Genomic DNA, 15,513 nt, shown 5'->3' with positions numbered 1-15,513 from the left:
CACTTCCCTATTCCTACACAGGTTGTTGGCAGTCTTTGCGCATGTCCATTTTGGTTCATAGCAAGAGCCCATCACCAGTAGTTTTTACAACCTTCAATTGATCCAGCTGTAAAGCACACAACTTACTTTTGCCGTGGGGCATAACAGCCATGGCACATGACAAGACAAGATAGCTGAATGAGCCGTGCTGGAGACCAGGGCTTGTGGCTCCCCCGGGGTTGCTGTTGACAGGCCCTTCTGGGACTTTCCAAATGGGGCTGTGGTTCCTCCTGGGTCTGCATATGGCTCTAAAAGCTGAAGCTGCACACATGGGAGACCGGGATGCTACAGTGAATACCTGGTAAGAGCAGACCACACCAATGGCTTCCCACTTAACCAGCGAGTCTGTTCCACCCAGAAGTCCCTGAGAGTGAGGCAGAGTGGGAGGGTCCCTACCAGCGGGAGTGTGAGTGACACTTAGGGTTGAACAGTTGGCAAATATGTCAATTACAATATTGTTAGGTTAAAATATAGGTTATGCTGACCTGACGTTAATAGAAGGTAATAATTTATTCCCTAACACTTAAACTTATGAATCATTCACACTCTATCAATAATTAAATATTAGCGAATGCGATTACTATCAGGAAACAATGTGTGACAGCATAAAGGCATTATGAAGGAGGATGACACTGGGCACTCCCTCGTGTGTTACTGGGAGGTCGGACGTGTCTGTAGTCTTCCAGTGGCAATTGGGTGACTGACGTGTCTGTTTCCTAGATATCATGGAAGGGAAGGTCAACAAAGGCATTTACCTCAAGGAGGAGAAAGGCGTGACGTTCCTCTACTATGGAAGCTACAAATCCTCCTGCATTAGCAACCCGGCCCAGTGTGGACCTGAGGGTGAGTTGGGGCGGGGATGCATGCCACCCTGCTAGCGACACATGTGAATAAAATATCTCTCTCTCTCTCTCTCTCTCTCTCTCTCTCTCTCTGTGTGTGTGTGTGTGTGTGTGTGTACATGCTCATGCTCCAGAGACGCATCGGTGGTCCTGTTCTATCATCTCTGCCTTATTTCCCTGACATGGAGTCTCTCTCAATGACCATAACATTGGGCTTATAGGTGCACATTACAATGCTTCGCTTTTCTTTTTTTTTTTTTTAATGTGGGTTTCAGACATATGAACTTGGGTCCTCGGGCTTGTGCAGTGAGTGCCCTTACCTACTGAATTATGTCCCCAGCTGAAGAGAACAGAGTTCTAATCTAACTGCAGTGTGTGTGCAAATGTCACATCCAAGATGGAGAGAGGGAGGAGGGAAGGGATGCAGGCATTGCCTTACAGAGCCAGGAGACCAAAATATGTCACTTTGTGGAGGAGCGGGGAGCACCCTACTTTAAAGCATAGCTTCTGAGATATCTGTCACTTGAGTTGGGTTGGGGCCCCGGTACTTGTGGGAAGGAAATTGATGGTGTGGCTCTCACAGTGTTATTTCTGGTTCTGGGATGTTGATGACAGGTCAGGCCTGGCAGAGCAGGGTGTGCCTGTTAACCCTCAAACCGAGTTCACTTTTTATGCACTCATTGAGGGTGGCTGGATGATGCATGGACCTGCTCCAGCCTGTGACCTACGCCTGGGACTCATGACAAGTGTGGCAAAGAGAAGGCAGATCCCACCTCTCCCCTTGGAGTCTGGACTTCCTACAGATGTAGCTGGGCCACATTTTAATTCTTTTGGGGGGACATTGTCCTCTGCCATCCAAGCCAGGGTCATATCCTTTTCCTCTTCTTCTTCAAAACCAATTGGTGCTGCTTGCACGTGCAAGGGCATAGGGCCATCTACGAAAGTATGGGCAACCTGCCAGAGGCCATACCCCTGAAGAAAACTCACTTCTCCCTCAGTAGTCATAACTGCCAATAGCACCATAGCTAGGGCTGGGACCTCATGAGCCCCTCCCCCAATTTGTTTTGGGATATTTGACTGACTTGACCTTGAGAAGGTAACCATAGCTGCTGTGAGCTTGTGAGTTACGGCAGTCAGGCCACGTCCAGAAGACAGCATTTCACAGCACACCGCCCCACCCTCCAGCTCTTACAGTCTTTCCGCCCTCTCCTTCTGTGATGTTCCCTAAGCCTTGGAAGGGTTGACACAGATGTCCTATTTAGAGATGAGCACTCGAGAGTCACTTATTATTCTTAGCGCTTTGAACAGTAATGAATCTCTGCAGTAGCCACTGCCCACTGCACAAAACAAGCTTCTCTCTGACCAAGGCTGACAGCCGGACTGATCTATGGGTATAAAGATAAGTATTCAGAAAGCAGTTTGATTGCGTGTCCATTTATCAAAGCAATGATAGTAAGTTCCCTTGTAAGGTCTATGACTTCCCCAGCTGTAGGCTGCTGACCAAGTTTACAGTACCAGGCCTCAAATCCAATTAGAAGCTGGTTGGTTACCTCCTAACACTGTTATACCACTGGGCAGGTGGTATATCTTGCCTCGTGGGTCGGGCAGTGCATAACACTTCCCAGCACTGTGAATATTAAGCCGTCAGTAGGAAAGTTTCCAGGTCAGTCCTAGCTTGATTTCTCTCTGTCCTGCAACCAATGTTACGTGGTGGCGTCTTTAGCCATAGGGTCTTACCATCTAGTTATGATGGTGGGAAACCAAGAGCAAAGAGAAGAACCTGTGTCGTGTCAGAGGTCTCTGGGGCCTCCCTGGCCAATAATTAACTCACAGGGAGGTGTCTATGTCTGACACGAGATTTTTCACTTAACCCAAACCTTCCTAGCGCATCACTGTTCACCTAATACAGGGAACTTCTGTTTAAATTCCTTTTTTTAAATTATATATTTTAATTAGCATACAAAAGTAGTGACTTTCCCTAAGTATTTTTCACAAGTAACTTAGTTTTTGTTAACTCACTCCTAATTTCTTCCTCCCCGATGCCCCCTTGCTCCCATTCCTGCTTAACCCTTTAACCCCCAGTATTCCCCACCTCAGCTTTCATAGCCCACGTGTTCTCCTATCCTCCTGTATCTGTACGCCTCTTTCCCTCCCCTTCTCTTGGGCCCTTTCTGGCTTCTCTACAGACAACTCCAAATTAAACCCACAAATCTAAAAATTCAAAGCTGGGTTCTGCGTTTGAGAAAGAGCATGAGACATTATGTCTTTCTACACCGGGGTGACCTCACTTCGTATAATATTTTTCCAGTTCCACCCATTCTCATGCAAATTTCATGATTTCATTCTTTTTTAAAAGCTGAATAAAATCCCGTTGTATCAAGGTACCACCTAGTCATTATCCGTTCAGCAGCTGATGGGCATCTAGGATGGCTCTATTTTCTGGCTATTGTGTCTAGAGGAGCCATGAATGTGGATGTGCAAATGCCTCTGTGATAGGATGCGGAGTTCCATGAGTCTATGCCCAGGAGTGGTATAATTAGATCACAGGATAGGCTTTTTAAAAAATTTTTTTAAAAATTTTTTTAGCGTTGTGAGAAACTGTGGAACAATTTTAAGGTCAGACCCTTGGTATTTGCTGGTCCCTAGTTCAAATGACCATCAAAACACATCAGGCTGGTCTCTCTCTCTCTCTCTCTCTCTCTCTCTCTCTCTCTCTCTCTCTCCACTTCCCTTTCTTTCAAGACAAGAATTACAGGAACACATCCTGCACCTGGCTTTATGCAGCGCTAAGATCAAACTCAGGCCTTCATGTGTGCAAGGGCAATGCTCTACCAACAGAGACACATACTGAAGCCAGGATCCGAGCCTCAGGGAGCTGGCTGCTCTCCTGCCATTCATGCCTCCTTTACCTCATAGAGCACCCATGTGGGGAAGCTCAGAGCAGAAAGGGCCTCTCTGGAGACCTGGCCGTCTACCTACCTGGGCCTCTCTTCCACACTCCCTTTGCTTGGCAAATGCCTCTGCCTCAGACCTTCTTTCCCTGTGTGACAGCTCCTCCCTAGGACTTGGCAATTGCTGGTGGCATACTGTCCCATCTCCTTTCTAGTGTCTGGCACTGTGGGTGACTCCGTCTGTACCATCCCTGGCTCTCTGAGACCTTTATAGCCGCCAGTACAAGGCAACACTCACAGTGCATTTACCATTTACTGAGCAGGAGCAGCTGGCCTGGCTGCCTCATGGATGCTTCTGTCTAACTCAGCACCTCCCTGACAAGGGGCCCACAGAAAGATTAGGATTTACTGATGTTAACAGAAGCAAAATATGCAGCCAGTGTGCTGTGCTGTGCCTATTTCTCTTCCCTTCAGACTTCCTTCTCTGGGTTGATGATCTGAGATTTCTGACAGGTCCTCTTGGGGGCCCATTGTGAATCTTTCCACACCATGGAGACACAGACTGGTATTTCACCGAGGGTTTCTACAGACAGGAGTCATTACTTTGCAGGCTGACTGAGCTAAGATGAGTGGCTTTGCTGGCAGAGTTCACGGCCCACTTTCTCCTTGTCCCGGTTCAACACTATACTGAATTTTTAATTTTTACTCTTATTACCTAACACCGTATTGAATTTTTTATTTTTATTTCTCTTCCTGGGCAGAGGCGCATTTGGCAGAGTTGAGTGAAAGGATTTTTTTTTAAAGCAGCATTTTTTTTTTGGGTGGGGTGTGTGTGTGGGGGGTGCAGTGGAGAAATGACTTCCATGAATCCGGCTGGGGCTACATTTCACAAGAAAAACTTCACAGTGTGCCTTGTTCATTTCCATATGAAACTGGTTGTTTCTGAATGCAGTGAGGTGGATGGGGGAGGGGCAGGGGCAGGGTGCCACCTGAGCCTGATGGAGGAAGGATGGGAGGGAGAGCTCTAAGTCTCCTCTTCCACACAGGGGCAGCCTGGACCTCAGCCACACCCTCCAGCCTCTGTGCTGCCTCTCAGTATCATTCTATCCTTGTGGCTGAGATCTCCCAGACCTTTAAAGGATGCTTGCCCCTTGGACCTGGATTCTACCCAGAGCTCCCAAGGACCCAGGGAGGTCTGGGACCCTCCTAGTGTTTGGAGGTTCTTCCTAAAATATAAAACATAATTTTGAGCCAGGCAGGGTGCCACGTACATTTAGTTACAGCACTTGGGAGGCAGAGGCAGGTGGATCTCTGTGAATTTTAGGTCAGTGAGTTTCAGAACAGCCAGGGCTATAACGAGAGACCTGGTCTCAAATAAAAAAGAAATCCTTTCTATATGTATCTACCTAATATATCTATAGATACATAGATAATATATCTATCTTCCTATCTATATCTATCTATATATCTATACATATATTAGATATATAGAGTCATATGCTACCTATATATCTGTAGATATATTAGCTAGTTAGCTAGATATAGAGATAGATATCTATATAGATAGATATAGATCTATCTATCTAGTATATCTATATAATACATATATGTATATATACATATATACTGGATAGAAAGATAGATATATTAAATAGATAGATAGATATTTAATTTTTTAATCCCATGGCCAGCACACTGGGCAAGTGCTCTACCATTGATCTGCATCTTCCACTTTCCTTTTACTTTTTATTGAGAGATGGGATGCCACTAAGTTGCCTAGGATTGTTTTGAACTTACTAGGTAGCTCAGGCCAGCCTTGAGCTTATGATCCTCCTGCCTCAGCCTCCCACATACCTGAGATGACAGACCTGCAGTACCACACTTGACTGGCTTTTATTTACTTTTTCCATTTTTCATGCACGGGTATGTACGTGTGCATGTTTACATGTATGTGCATGGGCATGTGGAGGCCCGAGGTTGGTTTTAGGAACTGTCTTCAGGGGCTCTTCCGCTTTATTTCTTGAGGCAGGGACTCTCAATCAAACCCAGAGCTTATGGATATGGTTTGTTTTGCTAGTCAGCTTGCTGTGGTGTCTCAGCGCTCTGAGGATGGAAGCACAGCCAGGCTGCCATGGCCAGGCATTCGCGTGGGTTTATAGAGAAGTCACACTTGCCTGGCAAATGCTTTAACCGCTGAGCCATCTCCTGGAGCTTGATTTTCATTTCTGACCCACACAGAGCAATTATGCCTTCTTACAGCTCCTGCATGTCACATCAACACGTATATGCTGAGGACTCAACCAGAGCAGGGCAGTTCAAAATCTGTCATCCCACACATTTGTTGTTCACTCATCATTTCTTGGGAGCGTTCAGAAGCTTGAGATTCCTTTTGGATAGAAAAATTAAAATGGAGAAATTCCAAGCCAGGGCTAGAAAACTTGTGCCACATTCCCTATGCTCGTGTTAGTCATATGGGGACTTCAGTACCAGAGCACGCTTGTCGCAAGACCTTGAAAAGACTCAAACGTGGCCAGCCCATGAGGCCTTGCAGCAAAGATGGCTGGCAACGAGACACTAATTTACACACCAGAGACAGGTGCCTTCTAAGCCTCTGTGTATGACCTCATTTGGTGATAACAGCTAAAGTGAATTTGGTGTCATTTATATAAATGAGGCCAGGGCAAATGTCCCTGTCCCTCTCTCCCTCCTCCCCCTTGTAGCATGATCCATGGTGGCCCATTGTGATTAGCCCTGAGGGGAGGACAGGCTGGCTCACTGATACTCTCACATCCCTGGCCAGGTGGGTGGAGCTAGGCAATTGCTTTATTCCTTTTTTTACACACAGAGTTCAGTGGGTGGCTAGCTTACCATATCTCACACACACACACACACACACACACACACACACACACACACACACACTGTACAGGTCTGGGAAGGGAAGTGGGCACAGGAAAGCTACAGGATAATCTCAGGGAGGTATGTTACCCATGGGAGCCCCATCTAGGTCTGTGCCTTGGTGGGCCCAGACCCACTTGTTTGCACGCTAGACCCTCTTGGCCGTTCAGAGCCTGGCTGGTTGGCTGTATTTTCTCTGCATCTGTGACCCAGCTCATCCACAGTGATGTTTATAGCACAGGCCATATATTCCACATGGGGCAACACCCTCCCCCCATTATGGGGTGGGCTTCAAACTTACTGTGATTAAACTATGCTGACAAAAAGCAACTTAGGGGGAAAAGTTCTTATTTTTGTATTTTAGCTCAAAATTCCAGGTTATCATCCGTAGTTTGGGGATTATAATGTCCATAGTCAAGAGCGGAGAGAGAATGAATGTATGCATGCACTGTTATCAGCTAATTTTCTCCACTCTTTTAGAGTCCAGAACCCAAACCTAGGGAATAGTGCTGCCCACAGTGGGCTGGCTGGTCTTCTCACACCAATTAAAGCAATCGAGACAATTTCTTGCCGGCATGCCCACAGACCAACCTGATCTAGACAGCCCTCCATTGAGACTCTTTTCCTAGGTGATTTTAGATTGTGTTAAATTGATAATTAAAACTGTCACACTTACCCATATTGGGCATCTGCAGAGCCCAGTAGCTGCTCTTTCCTCTGTCTACCTCACACCTTCACCCATGAGCAGTTAGCAGCCAAGACATTATGAACCTTGAAAAATCAGCTTCTTCTTTCACAAGAACGCTCCCTGGGGGAACATATTCTGAAATATATACAATTTAAGATATGTCCAAAAAAAATTAGCTTCAAGTTCCGTTTAGAATGTTCCTTCAAAACTTTGAAGCAAACCATATGACTCAGAAACGGGGTTGTTTAGGATATGACGCCGAGAGCAGAGCCATAAAAATGGCAGTGTGGAAGTGTATTTACGGATGTGGGAGGGCATTCCGGAGGCCATGTGTAACCAGATGGAACGACACAGTTCCTTCCTTTGTAAAATCACTGTCAGGATCTGGGGGAGTAGGTGGGGTGGAGACCTACAAAGTGGTTTACATTTGCACACACTTGCAGAGGCAGAAAGCTTGGGTCTGCATTTGACCTCTATTGGTCACTAACCCAGTGGTCTCAGGGTTTTTCTTCCATGTCCTGGGAGCAAAGCTGTGTGCATTTCTTTGCAAGGAGATGGCAGCTCATATCTTGCTCTTGGGAGTGTACCTGGTCCTCACTGGATATTGCTGTGGCATTTCGTGCCTCTGAAGCACCAACTTATGAATGCATGTTTCTCTCTTCAGGAGTGACATTTTCATTTTTCTGGAAGACTCAAGGGGAGCAGTCCCGACCAGCCCCCTATGCATATGGGGGGCAGGTCGTCTCTGATGGGTTCAAAGTCTGCTCTAGTGATGGAAAGGGCTCGGTGGAGCTGTACACACGAGATAACTCCATGACATGGAAGGCCACCTTCAACCCTCCGGGTGAGTGTGAAATACCCACTGGAGCTTCCGTTCCCCCTCAGTAATCATGGGACACTGAAGGAGTCTTTGTGGCACGGGGCTCCTTCCTGACAGCAGCTTGAGAAGGGTGCCGGGAGAGCAAGGAGGCTACCGTCACAAGGTGACCTCATGCTGAGGTCCAAGGCCAGATGGTAGCCTGACTGTGAGCTCACTGGATGATTGCTGGTGCCCTGTGCCTATGTGAGGCTGGTTTTCTGCATAATAGAGATGACATGGCAGGTGCCCATCATTGACTGGGGCTCAGTGGAATCTGTATGCAGAAGGTAGACCGTGGCTAAACCCAGGATTTCCCATCACCATTCAGTGATACGGCCCTGAAGATGCTCATGGCACTGTGCAAAAAGCTCTGCGGGGATAACAGGCTGTCATCAGGGAGCAGGCAGCGGGGCAGGAGGAGAGGTTGGGGCACTGTGTGGTCTCAGGGAAGGATGCGCCTTTAGAACCAGCGAGAGGAGACTGGGGTGCCAAGGGCCTGAGATTCAGAGTAAGTGGAGTAGCTCTGATGGTCTGTGGTATGGGGTTCATTAGCTGAGCTGGAGGGTGGGCACCTGAAATCAGGCGGCATCGAGGATAGATACAAGATACTGGAGGGGATCAAGGCCACAGAGCGGTTTCATGTGGCACGCAAGGGAGGACCTGGACAGATAATAGCCAGGGCAGAGGCTGAGGTCCTCCATAGTAAGTCTCTAGAAGAGCGGTTCTCAACCTGTGGGTGGAGCCCCCCTTTGGGGGGGGTGTTACATACCAGTTATTGTGTATATTAAATATTTATATTATAATTCATAACTGTGGCAAGGTTACAGATGAAGTAACAACGAAATAATAATTTTGTGGGTGGGCGGATCCCCACAACATGGAAAACTGTATTACAGGGTTGCAGCCTTAGGAAGGTTGAGAATCACGGCTCTAGAAGCAGACAGCGTCTTTGAAGCAGCTCAGGGTCCATTTCTGGCCCATCTGAAGGAGGTGGCCCAGCTTAACGGTTTAAACTGCCCAGCCAGGTCCTAACTCTGTCCCTTGTAGCTTTATGGGCCTGGTATCATATTCCACGACTTGGCACTTCCATTTCCTCATTTGTAACATAAGGAATAAGGTTATTACTCACCGGAGACAGACAGCTGACGGATCAAAGGAGCCTTGAAAACTGGGCTGCAGAAACCTGGGAGCAAACTTGGGTTTGCTCTGTCGGTGTTGAACTTGCTTAAACTGAACCTCCCGATTCCTTCCCACCCTCAAGGCTGGAAACACTTTTGCCTTCCTACTTCATAAGACTCCACCTGAACCTCTGCGATGGCCCTCAGTGAGGACCACTTGTGGTCAAGGCTTCCTAGGCTCCAGCTCATCCCCGTGGGCCTTGGGCCTGTGGCAAGCATCGGGCCTCTAGCAGGTTCCTTGAAACTGAACACGTGCTGTTTTCCAAGCCAGGGATGCCGAGGGACTTGTAAACATGTCCTCTGTCATCTGCTCCTCATTTCTTCCGCTGGAAGGCTTTGTTATTCTCACTTTCAAAGTCAAGTGCAATAACGCTTTGGCCCTGCTTAGGATCCAAGTGTTCTTCAGAGCGTCAAAAATCACTAAAGCGTTGCGCAATTCCCCAGCAGGAAGCTCTGACGTAACTATTGGCAGTCCACGATGACCGGCGGGCAGGGCACTGTGTCTTTTAGAGAGGCTGTCCTGGTCCTTCCCTGACAACCCCAGGAGGATGTCTCACACCAAGGCTTGCAAAACAGAGGAGGCCCTTTTGTGGGTTGGTCTTCCCATTGACAAGAGGAGGGACCCCAAGGTTTCCTAAGGCTGTTTCTCCTGCAGCCAGGAGACTGGCCATAACCATCGTGTCATCCCATGTCGGCTAATGTCATATATGCTATGTCAGGTCAGGCCCTTGGATGGTTTGGTGGCCCCTACCCTGTGACTGCTTAGATACTCAACGACGTTTTGAATGAGTTGTGACCAGCAGCTGTGATTTCATGTCAAAGCTCAGATCTTCCAACTTACTTGGAAAGAAAAGAGAATGGCGGCCCCACCTTCATCTTGCAGTGGCCGGAGGGGGAAGGGGAGCTGCCTCCTAGGTGGGAGCTGCCACCTTCCTACACAGCCTAGTCAGCACAGAGGCCTGTCCTCTGTGAAACCACGTTCTCTTCTGCCTCTCCTTTGGCTCTGCAGAACGGCCGTGTGGACATTAGTCTGGCATGGCCATACCATTGTCCTCAACAGTCTCAAATAAAATAAAATAAAATAAAATAAAATAAAATAAAATAAAATAAAATAAAATAAAACTCATAGTAAAGTTGAGAATAAGGAACAGAGGGCTCCCAGGGACCTCCCACCTCGGCACATAACCAACCTCCCCTTACCAGCACCCTATCCCCGCACCATGTAATGGACCACACTGATGCTTGGCCAACCTCCCTGCAAGCAGCATCCCATCTCAGCTCCGTGCTTCAGGGATGAGCTGCACTACTGTGTGCTTATTTTTCAGGATGTTGGAGACTATTCCTGGTGTCATGCATTCTCTATGCTGGAGGGGGGCTGTCTGAGCGTTGGCCTTTTACTTATCTCTAAGTGGGGAGTTTGTTTGCTTGCTTACTGTGAGTTTTGAGAGCTCTTCGCACGTTTCGTGTAACAGTGTCCCCTGCAGATATTTTCCCCAGCCTGTGGCTGGCCTTTTCATTCTGTCTTCAAGTTCTTTCACAAAGCAGAAATTTTCAGTTTTAATGGAGGCCAGCTTATTGGGTATTCTCTCCTGGATCACACTTTTGATGAATATATATATATATAGTCTGGAGAGATGGCTTGGTTGTTAAGAGCACTGGCTGCTCTTCCAGGCAACCTGGGTTCAATTCCCAGCATCTACATGGCAGTTTACCACTGTCTCTAAGTTCAGTTCTAGGGGCTTTGACCCTCTCTTTGACTTCCATGGGTACCACATACATATGGTACACCAGACATACATACATACAGGCAAGATACCTGTATTGGCTAGTTTTATGTCAACTGGACACGAGCTAGAATCACCAGAGAGGAGGGAGCCTCAATTGAGAAAATGTCTCCATAAAGCTGGACTGTAAGCAAGCTTGTAGGGCATTTTCTTTTCTTTTATTATTAGGTATACAGAGCTCTGCCTGCATGTACACCCACAGTCCAGAACAGGGCATCAGATTACATTATAGATGGTTGTGAGACACTGTGTGGTTGCTGGGAATTGAACTCAGTACCTCTGGAGGAGCAGGCAGTGAGTGCTCTTAACCACTGAGCCATCTCTCCGGCTCTGTAGGGCATTTTCTTAATTAGTGATTGATAGGGAAGGGCACAGCCCATTACAGATTGTGCCATCCATGGACTGGTGGTCCTAGATTCTATAAAAACCAGACTGAGCAAGCCTCCGAGGAGCAAGCCAGCGAGCAGAACCCCTCCATGGCCTCTGTGTCAGCTCCTGTCTCCAGATTCCTGCCCTGTTTGAGTTCTTGCCTTGGTGTTCTCTGATGCTGAAGTGTAAGCCAAATAAACCCTTTTCTCCCCAACTTGCTTTGCTCATGGTGTTTCATCACAGCAATAATAAGCCTGACTAAGACAACACCCATACACATAAAGTAAAACAAACAAACTTTTTTTTTTAAAGTGAGGATCAAGCTTGGGGTCATTCTAGATTCTTCCTTTTATATACTGGGAGCTGTGAAGATTTGGGTTTGGTATTTCTATCTACCGCCCACTTTGAATTAGTTTGGGCAATCGGGATAGTGTCTGGGTTTGTTTATTGTTATTTTTTGCACCTGGGTCTCTGGCTTTCCCTGCATCCTTGGTTGCAGAGACTGTACTTGTTCCACTGTGTGGGCTGTGCTCCTGTCAGGTACCAGCAGATGATGTCTGTATTGCTTCACCTTTGGGCTCTCTGGACTGTCCCTCTGATCTATCTGCTTGTCCCCCTAACACCTCTTGGCTTCACTTACTGACAAAAACTGGGAAGTGACTCTGGTCACTGTAAAACAGCATCACTACCTGCAAAGCTCCATGCTTGAGAACTGTGCTACTGAATTGCAAAAAGGATCTCACAATGTTTTATGTATATTAACAATTTTGCGTTGCTGCACACTCATGGCTATTTTCAGTTGCAGGTGACTGCGCGCATCCCACAGGCCACAGCTGGGCAGGCCACTTTTAGCCTCGGAGGAGGCCATGTTGGCCATCCAACTCTGGTTTTTTTTCCCCCTTTAATATGTGACTTTTCTTGGTATTTGTCTTTCTGTGAAGACTTTAAACTCAAATGGTGGCTCTCCAAATGATAATGTGCTAGGATTTGGGTTGATTTGAATTGCATCCTGTCTACAGGTCAGACTGGGATAGATTAATACCTTAACAACACCAAGTTTTCCTGTCTATGAACATGGGATCTCTCTCTCTCTCTCTCGACATTTAATTCTTTCCTCAGGTGTGTGTGTGTGTGTGTGTGTGTGTGTGTGTGTATGCACACACAGATGCTCATGACTCTGTGAGTGTGTATGTGTGTGTGTATGTGTGTGTGTATGCACACACAGATGCTCATGACTCTGTGAGTGTGTGTGTGTGTGTGTGTATGCACACACAGATGCTCATGACTCTGTGAGTGTGTATACCTATACACACATTCCATATGTTCACTATTGTCAGGCTGGAAGACAATTTGACTTTTGTCTCTTAGCCTTTTACCCACCAATCACACATGATTATCATGTGCATTTTAGGAGTTGCTTTTATCATTGATAACAAAGGTAATTTTGTTTTGTCCTTTCTCAACCTATGTGCCTTTCTCCTCTTCTTACTGTAATAGTGGGGGCTGCCAAGAACTGTGACAGTGGATGTCCTTGCTTTGTTCTTGACCGTACTGAGGGTTTCAGCCAGGACTGTGGTCTGATTGGTTGGTGTTTGGGTCTGGCCTTTTCAGCAAGTCTTTTATTACCTTTGATTGTAGATGTTTAAATTTGTGACTCTTGTGTGAAAACAATAGAGGATCTTCTTGAGCTGTTTTGGGGGCTTAAGAGGGTGGGGGCAAAGGTCATGTGCTCCCAATGACTAGGGGGAGTCAGCTTATGTTATGATCCATCGTTGGATTCACTAAGGTCAAGGGTGACCAAGCATCACATGAAAGAGGGATGTGCTGAAAGCCTTGGGAAGCTTCTGCAGCACTCATCTGCTCTGTTCAGGATGCACCCTTCCCTCTCTTCCAGGTCCTTACTGGACTCATGTCCTGTTCACGTGGAAATCCAAGGAAGGCTTGAAAGTCTACGTCAACGGGACTCTGAGCACCTCGGACCCGAGCGGGAAAGTGTCTCACGCCTACGGGGATCCCCGCGTCAACCTGGTGATAGGGTCTGAGCAGGACCAGGCCAAGCGCTACGAGAATGGAGCTTTCGATGAGTTCATCATCTGGGAACGTGCGCTGACTCCCGATGAGATCAAGATGTACTTCACAGCTGCCGTTGGTCAGTGCACCGGGTGGGCAGCTAGGGGTGGATCTGGGTCCGCCCGCATCTAGAGAAACCCAGCGCTGGGCTCCTCCGCACCCTTTCAGCTCTCAAGTTCTCGTCATGGCAGATGTGAGATGTGTCTTAATGAACCATATAAGTATATTCATGTTTCCGAACACCTGTTCCCCAAGATAAATGAGCAAACAGTTCACAGGAGACACGCTGAGATTAATATTCCCCGATACTCGCAGGCTCCACAGGGTATGCCGGGGCTGATGACAGAGGTTTTGGTGGCAAATATCAGGTCCTTAACAAATTCCTTTCATGCCCACATCCTCTGCTGGGCCCCCAGACTCCAAAGTACCTTCTCCATGCTCCGTTATAGGTGGTTGCTCAGAGCGGGGGTGGGGGATGGGGCCTGTAGGCAGGTGGATGTGGTTTGATTCTTCACTTTGCCATGGGACTTTTAAAAAGCTTTGATAACTTTCATATGATGACATCTGTGTAAATGTTTAAAGTGGATCATTAAAAAAAATACTTCTAGAATGATAGCTCAGTAGGTAAAATGCTTGTCTCTCAAGCGTGAGGACCAGCCGGGTGGTGGTGGCACACATCTTTAATCCCAGCACTCGGGAGGCAGAGGCAGGCGGATCGCTGTGAGTTCGAGGTCAGCCTGGTCCACAAAGCGAGTCCAGGACAGTCAAGGATACACAGAGAGACCCTGTCTCGAAAAACAAAAACAAAACAAAACAAAACAAAAAACAAATCAAGCATGAGGACCTGAGTTCAAATCCCAGGTCCCAGATTAAAAAGGCAGGGCATGGTAGAGTGTGCTTATCAGCCCAGCACGAGGGGGGAAGAGACAGAAAGATCTCTTGGGCCTGACTGTAAAGCCAATTTCACCTCACCAGTGAGCCCCGGGTCCTAGCTAAAAACAAAACAAAACAACAACAACCCCCCCCCAAACCGGTAGACAGACAGCTTCTTAGCAATGACACCGAGGCTGACCTCTGCTTCTGACCTCTGCACACACAAAAATGAAAATAATAAGGTAAGCAGTTTGGTAGTATTTAGCAAATTCACAGGCATGAAACCAGTCTCTATATAGTTTTCAAGTAGTTTAGCATCCTCAAGGGACGTCCACGTTGCTGCCTGTCCCAACTTCTGCCAGCCTACAGCAGCCGTTGATCTATTTCTTGTTTCTGTGGTTCATCTGTTCTAGATGTTGTATACAAAAGCTAGGGACGCATAGAAATACAGAGCCTTCCTCTAGCAAGGTTCCCCGGACCCTGCCACTCAAGTGGGGAGCAGCTCCCATGCAGGGGCAGAGAAAAGAAAGGACCAGATCTGCATTGGGAGACCTTAGTACACACATCTGTGAAATCTAGGAATAAGTATCACTTGCCAGACGACACCATCGGAAGGGTCACTCGGGGACTGAGCCCGACCAAGGGCCCGGCAGAGTGTCGCTTCTCAACTCAGTCTCACATGACCACTCCGATGGTACGTAAGGACACCTTCATTTCTGTTGCCCCGATCTCCCAGCTGGGCACGAGACAGTGGGAGTTTGACAAGATGTGACACAAACACACGGCATGGCTGTCCTGTAACTTCTTGGCACCCGAGCGGTGAATGTCACTGGATCTTGGAGAACAGAGTGGTTTTGGGGTCCAGCTTTACATCACCAGCCACCCCACCCCACCCAGGCCCAAGGGGCCCCATCACTCTCAAGCCAGCCAGGGTGATGATGTCATTTCCTCAGGTCACCCAAAGTAACTTCGAGAGAGACATTTCCCAAAAATGAGGTCAAGTATCAAAGTGAAATCTGTGT

General features: G+C 47.5%; 1 protein-coding gene across 2 annotated transcripts in view; it reads left to right on the top strand.

Moving 5' to 3' along the window:
• ADGRD1 (adhesion G protein-coupled receptor D1) overlaps positions 1-15,513 on the top strand; it is a 116,699-nt gene that overhangs the window by 16,552 nt on the left and 84,634 nt on the right. For both annotated transcript variants that reach the window (XM_084761995.1, XM_084761994.1), the window contains 3 exons: positions 760-882; positions 8,023-8,202; positions 13,443-13,697. In XM_084761995.1, coding sequence (XP_084618121.1) covers positions 760-882; positions 8,023-8,202; positions 13,443-13,697 — 558 coding nt within the window. The remainder of the gene's footprint in view (positions 1-759; positions 883-8,022; positions 8,203-13,442; positions 13,698-15,513) is intronic.

The sequence above is a fragment of the Acomys minous genome (assembly GCF_964271855.1).
Source record: "Acomys minous genome assembly, chromosome: 16".
Classification (NCBI taxonomy): Eukaryota; Metazoa; Chordata; class Mammalia; order Rodentia; family Muridae; genus Acomys; species Acomys minous.
The sequence above is the reverse complement of the archived record's forward strand: the minus strand, read 5'-3'. Positions and strand labels throughout refer to the sequence as shown.